Source organism: Glycine max, chromosome 8 (genome assembly GCF_000004515.6).
Source record: "Glycine max cultivar Williams 82 chromosome 8, Glycine_max_v4.0, whole genome shotgun sequence".
NCBI lineage: Eukaryota > Viridiplantae > Streptophyta > Magnoliopsida > Fabales > Fabaceae > Glycine > Glycine max.
In genome coordinates, this window is record NC_038244.2 from 2,497,089 (window position 1) to 2,519,123 (window position 22,035).

Consider the following 22,035-nt stretch of genomic DNA (forward strand, 5'->3'; position numbering starts at 1 on the left):
CATTCAAATGTTTTAAAAGTCTTACAAAATTGAAACTGATGTAATAAAACTACCAATTTTTTGTTTGTTGTGATTTTTAACCACCATAAATTAAAAGAAACAAAATTTTCATTGTTTGAAAAGAATAAAAATAAAATTAGATATTCAATTTAGGAAAAGTCATGATGTAAAACTGGGGTCAAGATTATGCGCAGACACTAGGCATTATTTTGGGAAGATTCATAATTTTTTTTTACATAGGAATAAACTTTTTTAATCATTTAAATATGAGTAGGGATGTATATTGATGAATTTGGGTTTATCATTATAATCCAATTCAATTAAATTTATATGAGTTCTTTTGGATTGATTTTTCAAAAAAATAATTTAAAATTCAAATCAAACCAATCCATTTGTAAATGGATTTAGTTCATAAGTTAAAATATTTAAATTTTTTATTAACCTATGTCACACCATTCCGGTGTAATATGAGTTCTTACATTGTCAAGATACGATTAATTCTTAAAAAATAAGGGACTCTCACTCTTAGTTATTAATAGTAATTAATTTTTTAAATTTAAAATATATAATATATAAATAACAATTTAATACAAACTAACATGTTAACATACTTAATTAGTGGGTCAACGGGTCTGAATATTAAAATCTATACTCAATCCAACATTGAACGACTTTGAATAGATTGATTCAGATTTGATTCAAATACAAAAATATATAATCCAAACTATTTAGGTCAATTTGGATTCACATGTCATCTGTACACCTAAACACCCCTAAATATGAAATATGTTTTTTTTTTTAATTCTTACAAATTTAAATTTATTTTATTAGTCCCTTGAATTAAAAAATATTTTTTTGTCCTTCCTTCACGGCTTAACGTGGCAATAATTTTTTACCATCCAAATATTTTTTTAAAAAAATTAATCTTAAAATATAATTTCTAACGACTATAAAAACCGACGTAAAGAAGATTAAATAATAAAAACATGAGTGCCTCTGTACCTAAAAATCCATTCTTCATAAACCCCTAAGCTCCAAATCAGAACGTAAAAGTTAAAAACCCTCACGCACAAAAAGAAAACGAACAAAAACAGAATAAGGCAAAATCTGGGCCTATTGATTTCTCCGTTGGCGAGAAGAATTCAATCCCAAAATCCAAATAGCCAGAACTCCTTTTCTGCATCAGCACCTGCAAGTCTTCAACCCCGAGAGTTGTTTAAAGCATCCAAAACTCAGTTTTACATGAATCAACATAACATTAGTCTAAATTTGCTTGATTTCAAAAAATAGATTTACTCTACTAATTCAGAAAAAAAAAATTGAAAAACCAAAATTACACGGAGAAGGGATTTTCAAAATGATGTGGTTTTCCTGGCAAGGCAATGGGAAATGGGCTTGACCACGCCAGCCGGATGGCCCATAATTGCTAAATTCTCTAAAAAGACATTAAATAGTGGGATAGATAATAGGGCTTGCCTTATTTGGACAGGCTTATTACCTTTCAAACCGGCCTTTATAGATTTGTACATTTTGTATTTAGGGAGATGCTATTGGCCCCTTCAAGAATTGCTATCGGTCCTACCAACTTTTAAGACTCATGAAAAAGGTCATTTTGTCCCTCACTTCAAACCCACCACAAACTCTCTCTTTCCCCTTCCCTTTTACTGCACCCCAACTTTCCTTATTCCACTCAAAAAATCTATAACTTATAAGTTAACAATGTTAGCTTCAATTGGATGAAAAAAATAGTATATTGAAATATTTTTAAAAATTAAAGGATTTGATTAAACTTTTCAAAAATAAAAATAACTCAATTGAGCATTTTGAAATAATAAAGGGACGAAATTAATAATTAAGCTCCACATTTTATTGGTTGTAAGTGAATTGGCAAATGGTTAGTGGTGAAAATGGGTTAGACTCGATTAAATCTTATCAAAGACTCAACTAACCTATTTTATATTTTATAACCCAAGTCTAAACCTAGGTTTAGCCTTTTTAAAAGTCTGACGGACCTGTTAACTCATTTAAATGGTCTGCTCCATATTAAGAAGTATAACAAATATTAATTTTTAAACAAAGACAAAGATTTACATTAAAAACAATAAAACAATTTTAAACCAAACAAAATATGAATAAAATTTGCCCACAAACATTATGTATGTCATATTATCAAAGTTTTTTAAGTCTCACCAAAAGGAAATAATTCATATTCTTGTTACCCATCAATGCTTATACGAATTAATTTATTTCAAATATTAATTGAAATGATCCAGATCGACCTCACTAAATAGGTTTTTCTTGAACATGTGACTTTGACCTATTTAACTAAACATTTGTTATATCCACTTCCCTTTTTTTTTGCTAAGTACACTACCCTTCCCTTTTTTCAAAAGTCAAATTACCTAAATGACTTTTTTCTTTCAAAACCTCACGTCAGAGACACTCCCCTCTCTCTGTAAAGTTTTTTTTTTTATCTGTACTGCAAGCCCTCTTAAATCCTAGCACATTGGGTTTTGATTTGAAACCACAACCAACAATCTCAAAACCCTTCTCATCAATTTTCCCTCCTTCCTTCTTTTGTCGATCAAGGTATTAAAAATTTACCTAAACATAATTCCATTATATTGAGACTTTGATCATCAAAAAAATACATCACGATTGAAACTGTGAGAAATCAGCAAAGTAAGGTGCATTCTGAAATGTATTTTCCAAAATATAAAATCTCTGAAAATATTAAAGAAAGTAATTTTTAGAATATAACAACTGTATTTCATAAAGTAGTTTCCAAAATAATTTTAGAGATTTTTTATTCCCAAATGTACTTTCTAGAATATAAAATACAATGTCCCAGAAACTACAGTTAGGAATTTAAAAATAAACACGTTTTTGAAAAACCATTGTATTGGATGTTCACAATGATGTTACAGGTCGTTAGAGAGGAAGAAGGAGAATAGGCAAAGGAGTTAAGTTTTCCCTATTCAGTATTCACAATGTGTTTTGGTGAGCAATTAGAGAATTCACGATATGACGACGTATATGATGAATGAAATTGGGATGAAGAACTTACAGGTGGTGCAGATAAGAAGCTAAGGTGGAAGAAGTTATTTGTCTCGTTGAATTGAGAAGCTTCGTTGGTGGTGGTTTCAAATTGAAACCCAACGTGCTAGGGTTTAAGAGGGATTGTAACAGGCACAAAATAATATTACAAAAAGGGATGAGAATAAATACACAGCAAAAATATATTTCTGGTATTTAATATATTTTTATTATATAAGATGAGTGTGAAAAAATATACAATAAAAATATATTTTTATTATATATTTTATACAACCGAATTACATATCCGTTGTATATTTTTTATTCTCTTATAAAAATAAAAATATGTTTTTGCTAAAAGAGTATTTTGAGAATAGTTTTTTTTAGAATAAATTACATAAATCTTTTCTGAGATTTGACAAAATTACAAAAGTCTCTCCTGCATTTTTAACCCCTGCAACCCCCTAAATGTTTACTAAAAATTACAATGTGTCCCCTCTATGTTGACAGAATCATGTGCTTCTCACCTGACTTCTAGTTAATTTATTTTCCTAAAATGCCTGTGCCAGCAGGCAGTTAGATGTAACCATGCTAGATTTGTTTATTTGTGCACATCTTAATTTTACAACCTCCCACATAATTAACCTAGCTATAATTAACTTAAAAAAACTAGCTATAACTAATAAGAAAATTTTCAGTAAAATATGATTTTGTACAGCAAATATGATCTCTACAGTAAGAGCAAAGTTTTAGTTGATGCACCACGCTGTGATAGTTATAAATACAGCTAACAGAGGGATGTTTGTTATCGCACTTATCTTAGAAATAATCCAAGTGGGTATCAAATGCATTAGCATTTCAAAACGGGATTGGTTTGACTGGTTGAAGAAAACGATCACCATCCATGACTTCAACAAATTGTAATTTTTAACCATTAAAGTATTTTTTTTATTATTATTGGATTAAACAATTCATTTGAGAATATTCTTATTAAAATTGGAGACCATGATTGAGATTATCATGATGAAAAATAAATCTTATTATAATTATAATTTTTCTTTATTATAACATTATAGATGTCTTTTTCTTTTTTTATTTCATTTAATAAATGTCTATGTATATTATATTTTATTAAGTTAATTATTTAATATTTTAATGTTATTATTTATGCTACAGATTTTAAAAATGAGACCTTTTGTAGTTATGTAGTCTTAGAATTAACAGTTACTTATATTTTTTAAAAAAAGTGACTGTCACAAAAAATATTATGAAAAAAGTGTATTATACATTGATTGAAATTATTTAATAAAAAAATATTCAATAAGGATTTTTAATTTAATAGTTAGAAATAAAATTATTGAACGAAATAACTTACAAAGACTTACACACACAATATTCATAAAAAAAATCTCATTGCAAATCTAAATTTGAACAGCAAAAAAAAAAAACTCAGTAAATGTGTGGTGTCATGGTGTGGGCTCCAAGTAGCAATTCTGTTGATGAACTTAATTTCTCACATTTTATTTTATTATCTAACTAACTTGTTTACACTTTCAAATGAAAACTTATCAATATTTGACTTTAAGTAAGTGAAAATATTTATGAATACATAGTTTAATTAGCTTTTAATATCCATTTTTTTTTCTTTTATTAAGAAATTCACCTAGTAGAATAATTCAATTTCAATTAAATATTTACAGTTTTAAAACTAACTCATCAAGGACCCGTTTGGGGTATTTTTAATTTTAAGTTTCATATTTTTTAAAAATGACGACTGGCTTTTAATTTTTGGTTTAAAAAATAATTTAAAAATCATTTCAATTTTATTTTTGTCAAACAAATGAAAGAGACTCAAAATAAAAATTTTAATAAATGGAGAACTCAAATTAAAAAAATATATTAAGAATCCATAATAAAATTCGATAATTTTCCAGGAATCTTAAAATTAAAGCCATGAAAAAAAAAACTTAAAACTTAAAAGTATAAAATTTGTATGAATGAAGTCAGAATCATTTATTACTTAGGAGGAATTTGCATATGAGAAAAAAAAAATCCCCCAAAACTTGAAGGTTGTTTTTGTAATTTTAAATGTACTAAACACCAATATTTAGTAATAACACATGCAAATAAAATACCATTTAATTACGTTTCTATAATTCTGGTAGTACCTAATTCACAAATAGTTGCATTAATTTCTTAAATTAAAATTTGAAAAATTAATTATTTAAAATATCTTATAAAAGGTTTTCTTGAGATTTTAATACTTTGAAAATTTACTAATTTAATCATTTTTATTTATAATAAAAACTAAAATAATTGTTTTCGGTAGGTGAGTTTTGAGAATTAATGAGTTTTTAATAGCCACTATTTATTTTGTATATTCAATATTTGAATTTCAAATTTAAATATTTTTTCAGATTATCAAAGCTATTTATTAAGTGAACTTTTTGTTAAGAGACAAGCTATTTTTTTATGTAACAGTAATCTAAAATAAATTGTTATCCAAATATATATATAGAGGCTTCAAATGAGAATAATTTTCTTATGTGAGAATGAGAACGATCATTCTCATATGTTAGATTAAAATTAAAATATTTTAAATTTAAATTAAAGTCTTATTTAAATTATAAAATCTGTATAAGATTTACCTAATACAAAATAAAATATTTTAAATATTTAATTTTCATCAGGATTAGTAGTACGACTATCGCCACAATCGTTATCATGATCACTACAACATGATCTGCAACATAGCCTAGTACGTGAAACAATGACTATGTTTGACAACCCATTTTAGATTTATTTACTAGCTAAAGAAACTTGTTTAACTATTTGATAAATAATTTTTTAAAGTAACTTTTAGTGTTTTTTTAACACTAGTTTCTAGTTTTTTTATATTTTATTCTCTTTTAATTCTTAAAATATTAGGTTTGTCTAATTGACTCCAAGTAAAATATAGTATTAAATAACTCCATCTTAAATAACCAATAAAATTTAGACAATTGTTTTATTATAAAATTCTATTATTAATGTTATAACTGTCATCTTTAACTTATTAAAAAAATAAAAAAAATCATTGTTCTAATTTCATCTCTGTTCAATTTGAATATCAAAATAGAAACTATTGGTATAAGCCAATGGGTTAGGTCCACTTAATTTTTGTTAATCTTTCCCTTTTTAATAATTTTATACTTTTTTATTTGAATTTCTTTATTGACTATATTCTAATGAAATTCTATGATTTTTGTTTATTACAAATAGAAACTTGTTTCAAATATCAACAATTTTTCTATTCTTCCTTAAAATAGAGATACTACTACTTTGTTTATGGAAAAAAAAAATCCCTTGGCGAAATTGAAGAAATACACCTATACCTAACAACATTAAGTAAATGTTCATAATTATAGTTATTTTATTTCTATCTTTCCATATATAACCAAAGAATGAAAAAATTCTTCAAGAGTCTTAAATCCCATAAATGCATGATAAATACCGCCAAAGTTCAATACTACAGAGAAAATTAAGTGAAATATTCTAGACATTAAGTATATATTAGTATAATTATAATTAATAATTTTTAGTAACCAATACTAAACTTTGACCCTTTTTGAAGTCAACCATTGAAAAGAAAGAGTGGCATGGGCCGGGCTGATGGTTTGACTGGGAGCCCAAGGCATTTGAATAACGTGAGAAGGAAGAAAAGAGTCAACCGAAGAAGTAGCGAAGGAGAGATGTGCACGTGCCGTACGTGCGTGTTCAGTTGAGGCCTTTCTGCTGCTGCGTTCCCTCTTTCTTCTTCCGCTAACTTGACTTCCTCTTCTTCTCTACACTACACTTTCTTTTTTACTTTTCCTTTTCATCATATTATATATATTATTACAGTTTTCTTCTTCAGCGCTAAGTTTCCTATTTCCTCATTCCAATTCACCATTTCACTTCCTCTTTCCCAAAACCCCCAAACCCTATTCTCTTTGCAATCAACAACTCCTCTGTGATGACTTTGCCTCCTTTTTAATGGCTCACACTCTTCACAGACCCTTTTCATTCTCTTTTTTCATACTATTATTATACTTCACTTTCTCCTTCGCTTCGCACCATGGATTCTCGATCCTCGATTCCGATTTCGACGCGCTCTACGCCGACTACACGCCTCCGTCTCCTCCTCCGCCTCCTCCGCTGCCTCACCCGCCCTCCCTCACGTGCCAGGAGGGTCTCAACGGGACCGGCTCCCTGGCCACCACGTGCGATCTCAATTCGAGCCTAATTTTCAGCAGCGACGTGTACATTGAAGGGAGCGGAAGCTTGAACATACTTCCCGGCGTGAATTTGAGTTGCCCCGTGTCCGGCTGCGTGATTTTTATTAACGTAAGTATCGAATTCAGTTTGCAGAGTGGTGCGGCGATAGTTGCAGGGACGGTGCTCGTGGCTTCGCGGAATGCCACCTTGTTTGGCGGTTCGGTGATAAACGTGACCGGATTGGCCGGGGCGCCACCGGCGCAGACCAGTGGGACGCCGTCGGGAACGCAGGGGGCGGGCGGAGGGCACGGCGGGAGAGGTGCCACGTGTGTTTCGGATAATACAAAGCTTCCGGACGATGTGTGGGGTGGGGATGCGTATTCTTGGTCGTCGTTGGATGAGCCGTGGAGTTATGGGAGTAAGGGTGGGACGACTAGTAAAGAGGAGAAGTATGGTGGGGAAGGAGGTGGGAGAATTAAGTTTGAAGTTTTGGATTCCATTGATGTGTCTGGGGATCTCTTGGCAAATGGAGGGGATGGAGGGATGAAGGGTGGAGGAGGTTCTGGTGGCAGCATTTTTGTTAAAGCTCATAGAATGTAATGTATCGTGTCTTCTTCCCTTGAATCTTATTGTTGCTTTTGTTATTTGAGTTTTGTGATGATATTGTGCTAGGTAGTTAGTATCGCTCTAGAATTATGAATGAATGTGTTATAGAGAAGGTTGAGGTTGCGTCAATTGTAGAAAAAATTGTTTTGGCTTACGTGGTTTGAGCTTGTGTGGGGAGGATTTGTAGAATCTTTCTATTAGGGGAATAGATCAAATGCAGGGTAGCCTAGTCACTAGAGACAGAGGGAGGCTAGGAAAAAACTATAGGCAAAACTATTAAGAAGGATTTTGAGGTCAATAGTTTGTCTATAGACGAGATCTATGATAGAATATCAATTGATCTGTGTAGCTGATCTCACCTAATAATAGAAAAGGTTTGGCTGTTGTTTGTAGTCAGTATCACTGTCAGTACATGACCTCATAGTATGCTGTTGTAGCTTGTACTTGTTTTTGCTGAAATACATGTATAGAAGATTGATGGAGTCTCTTGATTTTAATGCTTTTTATTTCTTGTTTGTGGTGTGGAATGTTAAAGAATGTTTGCAGAATGGTGTAGTGATAGTTGAGGTTGCATGAATGGTACAAAAAATGGTAAAATTTCAGCTTAGTTGATTTGGACACGTGTGAAGATTTGTGGAATCCCCCAATTAAGGGAATAGATCAGACACAAGGTAGCCTAATCACTAGAGGCAGAGGGAGTCTAAGCAGAACTATAGGCAGAATTATTACGAAGGATTTAGAGGTCAATGGTTTGTCTATACTCTACAGACGTGATCTATGATAGAATATTATGGTGTTGATTGATTCTTGTAGCTAACCTCACCTAATGGAAAAAGGCTTGGCTGTTGTTGTTAGTATTTAGTGTCACTGTTAATTAGTACACGATCTCATAGTATGCTGTTATAGCTGTTACTTGGTTTTGCTGAAGTATGTCTAAATAAGATTTGATTTTACTGCTTTGTATTTCTTGTGTGTGGTGTGGAATGTTAGAGAATGTTTGCATAGTGATAGCATGCAATTGAGTACTCCAACTTGCAAAAACTAAACTAACATTGCATCACCTTCGTGAGCTTCAATTATTCACTATTACTCTGTGTAACTTCAGATTGCTTGGTCTAATAAAATAGTTTGTAACTAACCATGTCCTCTGCCAAGTGCAGGACTGGAACTGGCACAATCAGTGCCACTGGAGCTGGTGGGTTTGCTGGCGGTGGAGGAGGAAGAGTTTCAATTAATGTCTTCAGCAGACATGACAGTACAAAATTCTTCATTCATGGTGTGATATGATGATTACTGTTTTAAAGATGCAATATTCTTGACATCCATATCACTTTCATTTTAATTTTAGAGTAAAACTTTTGTTCTAATAGCCTGACAAATTATTTAAGATAAATAAGTACATACATCCTACATAAAGCTTGTTGTGTTTCTTGCAGGAGGAATTAGTCTTGGATGTTCCGGCAACGCTGGTGCTGCAGGGACATATTATGATGCTGTTCCTCGGAGTCTTACCATTTGCAATCATAACTTGTCTACTCAAACTGATACCCTTCTGTTAGAGTTTCCTAAAGTGCCACTTTGGACAAATGTTTATGTCCAGAATCAGGCCAAAGCATTGTTTCCTTTATATTGGAGCCGTGTTCAGGTGATTTAAATACTGGAATGAGATGTATTAATGATAGGAAAAGGAAGAAGAATCTTTTCGAAGAGAAAAGTGATAAATAAGATGAGAAAACTCTTTATAAACATATTGAGAAGAAGACCTGGCTAATAATTTGTTGGGAACCAAGAATTCAAAATGAGAAAGAAAAGAAAGGACTTTGTTGACTAGTGAGAAAAGAACAGAAAATAGGAGAGAAAACTCTCCTCCAAGGGTTTCCCCTTCACAAAGGATATCTCTTTTCACAAAGAGTTAATGCTCAATCTACAAATGATAAGATCCCCCTCTCTCCTATCCTTCTTTCCCAATTTATATCTAATAAACCCCTCTAACTAACTAATCAATATCCAACTGTAGTAACTAACTCATTAATAGTCTAACCATCTTAACTAACTTTCCCTTCTCCTTATATCCTAACATAATTACTGTTGGAACTTCTAATAAATTTTGTAGTTTTTTTTAAGATACTTGATTTGGATAGCTGCATATTTTCCCTTTTTACTTGGCCAATGTTTTATAACTTTTCTGTTGGGGAAAATTTATTTCAAATAATTACCAGGAATTGATAGACAATAGACATAGCAAATTTGATATATTTAGTTACTATCAGAACTTCTAAAGGAAGTTTAGATTGCTTCATTTGGAGGGCTTTGTATTGTGTTTTTTAATGCCATCTTTTGTATCTTCTCAATTGAGATTTGAAGGATAGCCAAAATACCATTTTTATTAACTTGCAGGTTGGTGGACTAATTCGCTTGACTTTTGGTGCTGCTTTAAGCTTTGGGCTTGCTCATTATGGTTCCTCAGAGTTTGAGTTAATGGCCGAAGAGCTTCTGATGAGTGACTCTGTAGTCAAGGCAAGTAGAACTATTATACTTTCTTAGAACAATTGTATTTTTTCACTTGGGTTCTGGTGTTTTCACATGCTGCTTGCTTCCACTTTTGACTTGCTAGGTGTAAATTAAAAAAAAAAACTGTTGGTATTAAGTTTACTATTTATTTCCCGCTCTTATCCAATTTTTATCAGAAACCATATCCTACAAACTAAATCTAAAAGTTTATTGGTTTAGTATTTATATGAGATGGTTATTTTATGGGACTAATAAGGTCTTCCCATTCATGATCTTTTACCCTTCTTTTTGTTTTTTAAATTAGATATATGGAGCTCTTCGTATGTCTGTCAAGATTCACCTGATGTTGAATTCCAAGATGCTTATAGATGCCAATGGTGATCGAATTGTTGCAACATCCTTACTTGAAGCTAGCAACTTAGTCGTTCTCAAGGTTGTTACCCTTTGCATTTTTCTTGTTTCCAGCAGAACTATAATTTGTATTGCTTACTCTGAGATGCTAAATCATGTGTTGGTGATCAGGATTCATCTGTTATTCATTCTAATGCAAATTTGGGAGTTCACGGGCAAGGATTTTTGAACTTGTCTGGAGCTGGAAACTTGATTGAAGCGCAACATCTGATTTTGTCATTGTTTTATAGTATCAATGTAAGTCGAAGTCTCATATTCTTATATTGCTGTTTATATGTTTTACTGTTTCTTTAGAACCATTTAAACGACTATTGAAGAATGTTCATCTTTCTCTATGTTGGCTTGATATATATGCACACTTGATATGTTAGCTGGGATAGTCACGTGGTTCACTTTGATGCACACATTTGCCGTTGTAATATCCATCAACTACCCTTTTTAATTTAAATATTTTTACCATGTTAAGAGCAAAGAAGATTGAATTTGATAAATTTGTAGTAAAGAAATCTCTGCCCTTTTGGCACATACAACAATTGACATGCATAACTTAAGTATTGTCTTCTCGTTCCTTGTATATTTATGCGACTTCCAATTTTGAAATTCTTAAAATTGATTTCTTGACCTTTAAACTGTGTAAATGTATTACTATTTCTGTGCTAATGCATTAACTATCATCTTTGAAACGCAAAGGTTGGACCTGGATCTGTTCTAAGAGGACCGTTAGAGGCTTCTGGTGATGATATGTAAGTTTATGCAGTGCATGTTAAGAAAGCTTTGGTGTGCATTTCTTTATTTGGTTTAATATTTCCTTTTGTGTTATTATGTAAAATGGTAGGACTCCACAACTCTACTGTGAAGTTGAAAATTGTCCTGTGGAATTGCTTCATCCACCTGAAGATTGTAATGTGAATTCATCACTGGCTTTCACTCTTCAGGTTTTTCTTTACCCCAATAAAAATTTAAATCCTTATATTGGTCAGATCTCTTTGTGTAAAAGAAAATAATTTGTCTTGGGTTTCTACTGCAGATATGTCGGGTTGAAGATGTTATTGTTGAAGGCACCATAACTGGCTCTGTTGTGCACTTTCACTGGATTAGAAATATAGACGTCTCTTATTCAGGAGTAATCAGTGTGTCTGGGCTGGGTATTGTCATTTCCTCTAAATACTCTGCTCCCTACTGAATCTCATACATCACCTGATAGCTTGCATTATGTTATGATGGTCTATTAAATTGTTGTTATTTGAACCATTTGCAGGTTGTACTGGTGGGTTAGGTAGGGCAAGGTATTTTGAAAATGGTATTGGTGGTGGAGGAGGACATGGAGGATATGGTGGGGATGGATATTACAATGGCAATTTCATTGAAGGTGGTTCCACATATGGGGATGTTGATTTGCCGTGTGAACTTGGTAGTGGCAGTGGAAATAATAGCCTAGCTGGTGCAACTGCAGGTGGTGGCATCATTGGTAAGATCTGACTTATAATTTAGTTGTGACAGAACAAATATTGTTACTCAACATTCTTTGGTGAAAAAGGTAATTTTATGCTATTATTTTTTCTTTTTGACAGTGATGGGTTCACTGGAGCACTCACTGTCAAGTTTGACTTTGAATGGCTCACTTAGAGCTGATGGAGAAAGCTTTGGGGATGACCCAAGAGGGAAGGATGGTGGGATTACTTCAAGCATTGGTCCTGGTGGTGGTTCCGGCGGAACTGTTCTTTTGTTTATTCAGACTTTGGCACTTGGTGACTCTTCTATAATCTCAACTGCTGGAGGACAAGGTAGTCCTAGCGGTGGTGGGGGTGGAGGTGGCGGAAGGGTTCACTTGCATTGGTCTAATATTCCAGTTGGAGATGAATATGTCCCTTTGGCAAGTGTAAAGGGAAGCATTATCACTGGGTTGGTATATTACAAAGTATACTTATAATCTGCATTTGTTTTAAGCATCTGTGACTGAAGAGTCGTTTGATTTGCCCAGTTTATGGATTGTCTGATTCTTAAGAGTTAGAAGCAAGTTCGTGACTATTGAATATGATTTGCTTTGGCTCATGGCTTATGGCTTCTTGGATAAAGCCAACTGGTCCCTCACTGGAGACCAGTACTAATGTTACTCTTTCTAGATAAATTCATGTATGCTTGAATATGTTACACTGTAGGAGAAACCAGGATTTTTCTTTTGGTTGGGGGATTGGGGTTGTAAATTTGTAATCATGTAATTACATAGTTGTCTGCAGTTGCTCCTTAAATTGACTTACAAGGTTTGTGATTTTGTAATCTAAAAGTTATGCTTTGGGGTTAGTTTGGGCAGTCTGGCAGATCAGTAGATTTTTTTTTTTTTTTTTAAATTTCAATTCTAGTGATTATCTCCGGGAAGCTTTGACTGTGTTCATATCTTAAATATATCATCCAGCAGGCCCTGACCACACCTTTCAACTCTTTTTGGTTTTGGTTTTGGTGTTTTTTAGCTAGTGTAAGTCATGTGCATGGACATGGATTTGTGCTTGCATGTGTGCATGTGCATTAAGTTTCATCTATCTGGACCGGTTTGATTGAGTTTTTATTTCTGATTACAGAGGAGGATTTGGTGGAGGTCAGGGTCTTCCTGGAAAAAATGGATCTATCAGTGGAACTGCTTGTCCCAGAGGGCTTTATGGTATCTTTTGTGAGGTAGATGAACAATCATCCTTCAGAATTTTCAGTAACTATTTGTGTAGTTGGAATGGGATTTAAAGGATTAGGTGGCTCAACATGATGAACTTTAGTTCATTGTGATCGTTTCTGTTACTCATATTATTTCATCATTATGATCTGTTAATTCCTGTTTTTATAATTGAGATGAAGTTTTGAAGATCAACTTCTATGTTGCTTTGACTCAGTTGCTTGCATTTAACTGTGTTGCAGGAATGCCCTGTTGGTACTTATAAAAATGTCAGTGGGTCTGATAGAGCTCTTTGTCATGATTGCCCATCTGACAAGCTTCCGCATCGTGCCATATATATTTCTGTTCGAGGTATTTTAAATAATTAGTTTGCTTTTATCACACCTGATGGGAAGAGTAAAAGCTAAGTTATTTATGTGTGCATTTACTTAAAAATTTATTGCATGAGTTTTACTTGATTGGATTCCTATTTCCTTTTCAAAAGGTGGTGTGGCAGAGACTCCTTGTCCATACAAGTGCATATCTGATAGATATCACATGCCAAACTGTCATACAGCTTTTGAAGAGTTGGTGTACACTTTTGGTGGGCCATGGCTCTTTGGTCTTCTACTCTTAGGTCTTCTTGTCCTGCTTGCTCTAGTTCTCAGTGTTGCACGAATGAAATATGTGGCTGGCGATGATTTACCAGCTGTTACGCCTGCTCGAAATGACACTCGACTGAATCACTCTTTTCCTTTTCTTGAATCACTGAATGAGGTCCATAACTAACTTCCTTGTGAATTTCAGGGATACTCATTACCTTTGGAATGTTACCATCAAATTTAACTTTGAATTTTGTGAGCTTTCAGATTATGGAAACAAACAGAAGTGAGGAATCTCCGAGTCATGTGCACAGGTTGTATTTCCAGGGCCCAAATACATTCAGTGAACCTTGGCATCTACCTCATTGTCCTCCAGAGCAAGTAAAAGATATTGTGTATGCCTCTTTTTCCTTAAAATATAGTTGATCCTCATCTAGTGTCAATGTATTTAGTATTTTAGTTATGTACACCCTGCAAGAGGATTTCAGTTAATGTTAACATTAAAATTGACATTTTAACTATTAAGTATATGACTTCATATTGCAGATATGAAGATGCCTTCAATAGATTTGTGGATGACATCAATAGTTTAGCTACTTATCACTGGTGGGAAGGGTCTATTTACAGTATCCTTTGCATCATTGCATATCCCCTAGCTTGGTCATGGCTTCAAATGTGTCGGAGAAAGAAATTACAGAAACTTAGAGAATTTGTTCGATCAGAGTATGACCATGCATGCTTGCGTTCTTGCCGTTCACGAGCACTTTATGAAGGGCTGAAGGTACTTAAGAGTTAATTTTATGAATTTGTTCCTTACCCTAATTGAGGCTCTTGGCATACTAAATTTATGTCTCAGCTCATTCATTACTGCCCTACTGAACTAAATTTACATTATGCTTCATATTATTTAAAATATATGTAATAAGCTAAACATGGTTTCGTTGATACCAGTGGCCCGGTGATAGAACTGGATTAGAATATAGGAAAGTGCAGAGTTTATAGACAGAAACCTCTTGTCCCTGGATCTGTATCAACGAGATACAATATCAGAGATGAGGGGAATGCGGATACGCGATTGTACAACACTCTTCTAGCCTTCTTGGTGTTTGGGTCTTTGAGGATCAGAGCTTTCCCTCCCAAATTCCACTACAAAACCGAAACACTCCTCACTATCATTTCTTTTCTCTAGCCAATGGTTCCAACTAACTACTGTGCGGCGGGGGGGGGGGGGGGGGGGGGAAACCAAACAACTGTTTTCTTTGATGGACCGTTGGTTTTAACATGCTACATTTTGATTCTTCTTTTTTTTTTTTTGCTTTATTCTTTCACTCTACCAAATGTAGGGACTATCATTTATTAGAATCATTCAATGGTTACTTACTCTATCTTGCTACAGGTAGGTGCAACATCTGATCTGATGCTAGCATATCTGGATTTCTTCCTTGGTGGAGATGAGAAAAGACCTGATCTGCCTCCTCGTCTTTATCAAAGATTTCCCATGTCTATAATTTTTGGGGGAGATGGAAGTTACATGAGTCCATTCTCTCTTCATAGTGATAATATTCTTACTAGCATCATGAGTCAGGTTTGCTCAACTCAAAATTTAGCCTTTTTGTGAAATCCTGGATGTTTAACATGTTCACTGATTTTTATGTTTGTCTGCTTTCTAGTCTGTTCCACCAACTATATGGTATCGATTAGTGGCTGGTCTTAACGCTCAACTACGATTGGTTCGCCGTGGACATCTAAAAATAACTTTTGGCCCTGTTATCAGCTGGCTTGATGTATATGCAAACCCTAAGTTGGCTACGTATGGTGTATGTGTTGATCTTGCATGGTTTCAGCCTACAGCCTCTGGATATTGCCAATTTGGACTTGTGGTATATGCTACTGAGAATGAAAGCATGTCCTCATCATGCGAAGGTTATGATGATTCAAGAATAACTGAAAAGCAGACATGGTAATGCTAACTTATTATTTGTTTTGTTGATTATTTTATGAATTTAAATTTACTTTCTAAGTTTCTATGCTTTGTTATGTGCAGTTTACTTTCAAGTCCCAGAAATCCAGTGCATCACATTAGAAGCAATGAACACCTGATGATGCCTAGAAGGATGTCTGGTGGGATATTACATGCCAAAAGCCTTAGAACACTTAAAGAGAAGAAAACTTCATACTATCCGTTTGCTTTTATCATTTATAATACAAAGCCCATCGGTCATCAGGTATTAAAATATTTCCTTTGTCAACTGTATGTTAACCTCAAATGTTTTCTTACTCTCTTGTATTATTGCAGGATCTAGTTGGTCTGGTTATCTCTATAATACTCCTGGGAGATTTTATCTTAGTATTGCTCACCTTGCTTCAGATGTACTCTCTGTCACTGTTGAGCTTCTTCTTAGTTTTATTTGTCCTTCCTCTTGGTGTCCTTTTTCCATTTCCATCTGGAATCAGCGCCTTGTTTAGTCAAGGACCCAGGAGATCAGCTGGGCTTGCTCGACTGTATGCTTTGTGGAATCTAATGTCCCTAGTCAACGTTGTAAGTTGTGCTAAAGCTGTACTTGTTTAGTTGTTTTAAACTAATGTGGCGCAATAGTTACAAGTGTAACCATTGTTGAATTATTTAGTTTACCTGCCTACTTTCTAGTATGCAGTACTTAGTTTTTCATTGTATTTCAGTTTCTTTTTTCAAAGTGGGGTCGAATAAGCTCCCAAATATTTGTTTTAACTTTTAACAGTAAAATGGGTCTCTTGAAACAGGTAGTTGCCTTCTTTTGTGGATTTATACATTATACAGCTCGTTCACATAAGCTTTCCAACTTTCAATCCTGGAATTTTAGTATGTAAGTAGCTTTTACCATTTTTTCATAATTGTAGCAGATAATGAAAATTGATGCCGCAGATTTATTTACTGTCACTATTTGACAACCTTCTGTTATCTGCAGGGATGAAAGTGAATGGTGGATACTTCCTTCTGGTCTGGCCCTCTGCAAAATCATTCAAGCGCGTCTTGTTGATTGTCATGTGGCTAACCAGGAAATACAAGATCCCTCATTGTATAGCAGTGACACTAACGTCTTCTGGAATTCTTGAAAGTTTTACTTTTTTGGTCTCATTATTTTCCTTTTTTTTTTGGAATTTATTAAAGTGTAGAGCTTAAATGGGTGGGAGCAGTCACGTTAAGTGGCATTGTGTATAAATTGTATAATGTTAGGAAAGGTTCGGTAAAATGTGTCGTGTGGAGTGCGTTGATTATATTGTCTGCTTGATGATCATCCGTTACTATAGTTGCACAATTTTTAGGCACTACAGATGTACAATTGATATAAGAATTTGAGGCCTTTTAGCTTTTCTGTAAAGGATGGCGATTCTGTTAATATATTTATCTGACGTATACTGATTAAAATTTCTTGGTCTCTATTATCTCATGACGCGATATACCTAAGCAGTGGAAGTAGCTAAAGAAGGTAAGCGTTTTAAAAACATCCATGCAACTAGGAGAAGCGGAGATGAAAAATAAGGGGAAACTTGGTTGCAGCTTTAGAGCAAAGGGTCACAAGCGGCGTACATTACTATTGGTGAATAGTAAAAAGAAAATTAGGAACTTGTAAAATGAAAATTGTTCAAACTTGATTTATTTATTAAAGCGAGTCAAAGTTCAAGCTTGAATTTATCTTGTACAAAAATATGAAGCTTAAGCTTGACTAGAAGATGAAGTCAAAATATAAGCAAAATATTTTATAAGTCGATAGAACTAAGAAATGAAAAATATAACGACGGAGATGATAGAAGTATCAAGGTAATAAATGAGATATTTGCAAGCTAGTAATGCTGAGCCTTGAACTTAAGTAATTGTAATAGTCCTACTTAATTTCAAGCTTGAACTTTTTTGTTTACTTAACAAACAAGATTGAAACATTAGTAAAGTTGAATTGGAATAATTGATGAATAGGTCAATTCATTTACGTCCTCCTTTCTCCAGCTTTCACAAAACAATGAAAGATACTTGAAAAACAATTCATATATGAACAGTTGTAGTCTACTTGCCATAGTAATTTAAACGAAAAAATTCCTCATCAGGATGAGATGTTTCATGAAGAAATTGTTGGTAATAGAGGGATCTATTATTATGCTAGAGATAGACAGGTAACAGGAAAACAATTCCGTCCAACTTTCAGCTAGCTGAAGCAAGTAAGCAACTTTTGAATTGGTCATTGTGCTAGGTTAGGAGATAGCTAGCAAAAGAAAAACCTTCTGTGCCATTTATAATTTCAACTAATATACGATTGCTTCCACGAAATCTTCAATATAAAATAAAACTAAAGAGTTCAACCCCAGCAACAACTAACAACTTACAAGGGATTGGAGCATTTCTTATTCAACAACTGGAAATTCCTTTTGAGATCCATTCCACAAAATTTAAGCATTATGATATTAGATAGCCACATGTTACAGCTCATGGTCGACTGCACCAAGTCCTTATGGCCAGAAGATGAGATTTATAGTTTTTACTATTAAGAGTATTGAGATCACACCAAGTACCATGAAAGATTTTTTACCCTTTAAGCACATACATCAATAGTCAATTCACTTTTGAGAAAAATAAAATGAATTAAGATCTTGGGTGTTTTATAGATAAAGAAAATTGGAGATTAACTGCGGTGGTTTATTCACTTTATCTTATACTTTAAGTAATTGCAGAGAGCCAATAATAATATAGAAATTACCAGGAATACTTGTTTTATTTCTCTTAAGAAGTTTTATCCAGCAGCTGATTGGAGACAGAATATTTGCTTTGCTTGTCTCCACAATGCAACCATTCATGACCATTTCCTCCAGCATAAAATGTACTTTTTCTAAATGAAACATCATATCTAGCTACACACTGCAAATTTAAGTAGACAAGAAATGTAAAATCAATGTTTGGTGGAAGGAATTGAAAAGAAAAGACATTTAGAAAGTATGGCAGGGACTTACCACATTGCCAGGGTGTCGATCCATTGTTTCGACTAAAAGATGGATAAATTCCAAAATAGCAAGCTCGCTCTGCAAAATTATCCACGGAAGATAGAATGAACAGTCAAGCAGAAGTAGGTTTTCAAATGATACTTATTTTATGAAAAAAGGGATATATTTAAAACTTTGTTGAAGGGCATATGTTTAACTTCAAGTTTTTAGATTTACAACGGAAACATCTTATATTTCTTTAGTTTTCATTTCGGTCTAAGAGACAGTTCACATTTGAAGAGTGAAGACATGAGCACTAAGCTAAGATCAAAGCTATACTATTTCAGAGTTACTAAGCATTTAATATTTTAGATTATCTGCCTGTTTCAACTAATTCATTGTCTTTTTATGAATCAATTCAGAATGAGACATATTAAAAAATAATTTGATTTACCTCGTCAACATCAACTCCAACCAAGAAAAACACAGATGCATAGCGTCTATACACAATCCCGTAGTTGCGGTGCTCAACAAATGAACACTGTCCATAACGAAAAATGCATCAGCTACAACTATGTAAATCAATTATTATCAGTGATCAACAACAACATCAAGATGCCTCAACTGGGATAAACTGACAACAAAGTCTCGTGATAGAAATGGATAACGTAACGGAGCAATTCTTGTGTGATTACAATAAAGTTTAAGAGTGCACGCATACTTTATCATCTTTTCAGTATTATTTTAATCCATCACTTGTTTTTTTTATTTTATTCATTATCCCCTTAGGCACTATGCATGAAGATATAACAAATACTAATAACCAATAAACCATTTCTCTGGAAAGTTTAATATACTTGTACAACGTGCCTCTTTGAAAAGTAAGCCCAGTAGTTAACCTACACCAGGTGATCTTTGCATACTACTTTTGAATTAGGTGCAAACATTCAAAATCTAAAAAAAAAAGAAAAAGAATTTAATTAGAACAGACTGAGAAAAAAAGAATTATACCGCCATCTGATCATATATTTGTCATATATAATAAAATTTGATTGCCTCAAAAGTTATATTATTTGTAATTAGTTAATAGTGTAAAAAAAATTATATTAAAAAGAGAGGTATATTTGGAAAGGGAAAGTTGAGATTGGAGAAGGTTTAATTACCTGGTTGTCATTACGGGCGAGGCATTTATGAAGGATTTTGCCTTCAAGGGCTTGGCTTTCTTGGATGATGAGGTGCTCATAATACTGTGCAAGTCGAGTCTGACCTTGCTTGTTCACCATTAACATCAATCTCATCCCCATTCAGTTTCGATCCACACGCATCCAACTCTCTTTTATTCAAGAATCAATCAATGTTGCATTTAATTAAGTGATCAATACATTTTTGTTTTGTTTTGTTTAACCATATTATTTTAATATGCATACTTTTTTCTACCTTAGACCCGACCATCATCCTTTCACGAGGAAAAAATAATGAATTAAAAATGTAAAAAATACATATCATTAATATTTTTCTTTTCACTAATGTTTTTTTTGGACAAATTCACTAATTTATTTAGTATGGAAAAGTGACATTTCCCTTATTTCATTAAGACTCGTTTGATTTAAAGATCAACGAAAATATGAAATTCATTTTAAACTGTTGAATATAATTTGCATTTTTTTTACATCACCATAAGTTTTTTTAGTTTTTTTTTTTTTTTTACGAGAGGCAATAGTAAGAACACGTTAATTCACGGGCTGTAATATGCATAAATAATCTAAGACTTAAATGATCATGTAGTGTAAAATGGGATAAAACACTTTTACGTTATATTGCCTAATAATAATTTATTATTAATATAACTTTTAAAGTAAGGGTAAATAATTATTTTTATCCTTAGATGTGTAGAGGGCTAACAAATTTGTCTTCAAATAATAAAAATTCAAATTTTAGTCCACGAAAGTAAAAAAAAAAATATGACAAATTCATTCATCCGTTCACTTTGATCCGTTATTGTTAATAAAAGAGCAGATGATGAATTTGTCATGCTCTACACATGACTATTTACCAAAAATACATTTTAATCTTTATCTTCCCCTTTGTTAATCGTTAACCGGGTAACATTACAATAAACACTTAAAAAATAGGAAAATATAAGTTAGAACGAGCATAATAATAAACATAATATTGATTAATAAATATAATTTGTCTGATACTCTAAATTTCTATCGTGATAACATTAAATAGTAACAAAATTCACTTGGGTCGCATTTATTGTAAGGATTAACTTAATGATTATACATTTTTGGTTGAGTTTCATATTTTGGATAAGGTACTGTCACATTAGAATGTTTATTAATCAATATTATGCTTATTATTATGTTTGTTCTAACTTGCGTTTGTTTTACTATTTTTTAAGTGTTTATTGTAATGTTATACTTGTAACGATTAAAAGAGGGGAGAAAATGAAGATTAAATTATATTTGGAGTAAATAACCATTTTCATCTCTAAATATATAGAGCATTGACAAATTTGTCTCTGAATGTGCCATGTAAGTTATTTCATTAACGGTAACGGATGAAAGTTAATATATGAATGAATTTGTTGCACTTTTTTTCACTATCGGGAATTAAAATTTGAATTTTCATATTTGGAGAATGAATTTGTCAATATTCTACATATTCCGTGACGAAAATAGTTATTTACCCTTAAAGTAATTATAAAAAAAGTTAAACTTTACAAAATATGATGAATTGTGATTCAATGATGGTGTAAAACTTTTTCCATTAGTATATAAATCTTTTTCTCATAATCTAATCACATACATTTATAATTTATTGAAACACGTATTTTGTTTATTAGAAACTACAGAAATTAAATTTTCAACTCTGAATAGGTTACTAATGCTATCTAGGATGACAGAAATGGCATGAATAGGTTACGAATTCAATTGACAGTGAAATGAGACACTAACGGAAGTAATAGGTAAAGAAAAAGTTGTAATAGTTAGTTAAAATGAAAAATAAGCATCCAATACTTGCGAATTGACTTTCCTACCA

At 32.8% G+C, this 22,035-nt stretch overlaps 2 protein-coding genes across 4 annotated transcripts; one reads left to right on the plus strand and one right to left on the minus strand.

Moving 5' to 3' along the window:
- Positions 1-948: 948 nt before the first annotated feature.
- On the minus strand, positions 949-20,373 carry LOC100798242 (AP-4 complex subunit sigma). 3 transcript variants are annotated; one of them, XM_014778660.3, is made up of 5 exons: positions 20,154-20,373; positions 19,445-19,531; positions 19,021-19,089; positions 18,771-18,928; positions 949-1,189 (listed from the first exon to the last, which is right to left on the minus strand). In XM_014778660.3, exons 1-4 carry the CDS (start codon positions 20,292-20,294, stop codon positions 18,794-18,796), a joined length of 432 nt encoding a protein of 143 aa, XP_014634146.1. In that variant the 5' UTR covers positions 20,295-20,373; the 3' UTR covers positions 949-1,189; positions 18,771-18,793. The 3 variants fall into 3 exon arrangements, with proteins under 3 accessions (XP_014634146.1, XP_006584800.1, XP_025985289.1); XM_006584737.4 differs by having other exon boundaries at positions 949-1,197; positions 20,154-20,372; XM_026129504.2 differs by lacking the exon at positions 949-1,189 and having other exon boundaries at positions 18,756-18,928; positions 20,154-20,367.
- On the plus strand, positions 6,769-17,402 carry LOC100797714 (uncharacterized). The gene is made up of 22 exons (XM_006584738.4): positions 6,769-7,868; positions 9,039-9,154; positions 9,315-9,523; positions 10,276-10,395; positions 10,694-10,822; positions 10,912-11,037; positions 11,491-11,543; positions 11,636-11,735; positions 11,828-11,945; positions 12,059-12,268; positions 12,372-12,702; positions 13,377-13,470; positions 13,705-13,813; positions 13,947-14,218; positions 14,311-14,438; positions 14,590-14,824; positions 15,440-15,628; positions 15,714-16,003; positions 16,088-16,268; positions 16,340-16,582; positions 16,804-16,886; positions 16,989-17,402. The coding sequence occupies exons 1-22, from the start codon at positions 7,051-7,053 to the stop codon at positions 17,134-17,136; spliced, it is 4,302 nt and encodes a 1,433-aa protein (XP_006584801.1). The 5' UTR covers positions 6,769-7,050; the 3' UTR covers positions 17,137-17,402.
- Positions 20,374-22,035: the final 1,662 nt, after the last annotated feature.

What these genes read in the sequence shown, in the direction of transcription:
- LOC100797714 (XM_006584738.4), top strand. Translation starts at nt 7,051, where the DNA reads ATGGCTCACACTCTTCACAGACCCTTTTCATTCTCTTTTTTCATACTA. An exon ending in TGAGTGACTCTGTAGTCAAG is followed by an intron (nt 10,396 to 10,693) that starts GCAAGTAGAACT and finishes TTTTTAAATTAG; the next exon opens with ATATATGGAGCTCTTCGTAT. An exon ending in AAGGGAAGCATTATCACTGG is followed by an intron (nt 12,703 to 13,376) that starts GTTGGTATATTA and finishes TTCTGATTACAG; the next exon opens with AGGAGGATTTGGTGGAGGTC.
- LOC100798242 (XM_014778660.3), bottom strand. Translation starts at nt 20,294, where the DNA reads ATGGGGATGAGATTGATGTTAATGGTGAACAAGCAAGGTCAGACTCGA. An exon ending in TCGCCCGTAATGACAACCAG is followed by an intron (nt 19,532 to 20,153) that starts GTAATTAAACCT and finishes CGTTATGGACAG; the next exon opens with TGTTCATTTGTTGAGCACCG. An exon ending in TTGGAGTTGATGTTGACGAG is followed by an intron (nt 19,090 to 19,444) that starts GTAAATCAAATT and finishes ATAATTTTGCAG; the next exon opens with AGCGAGCTTGCTATTTTGGA.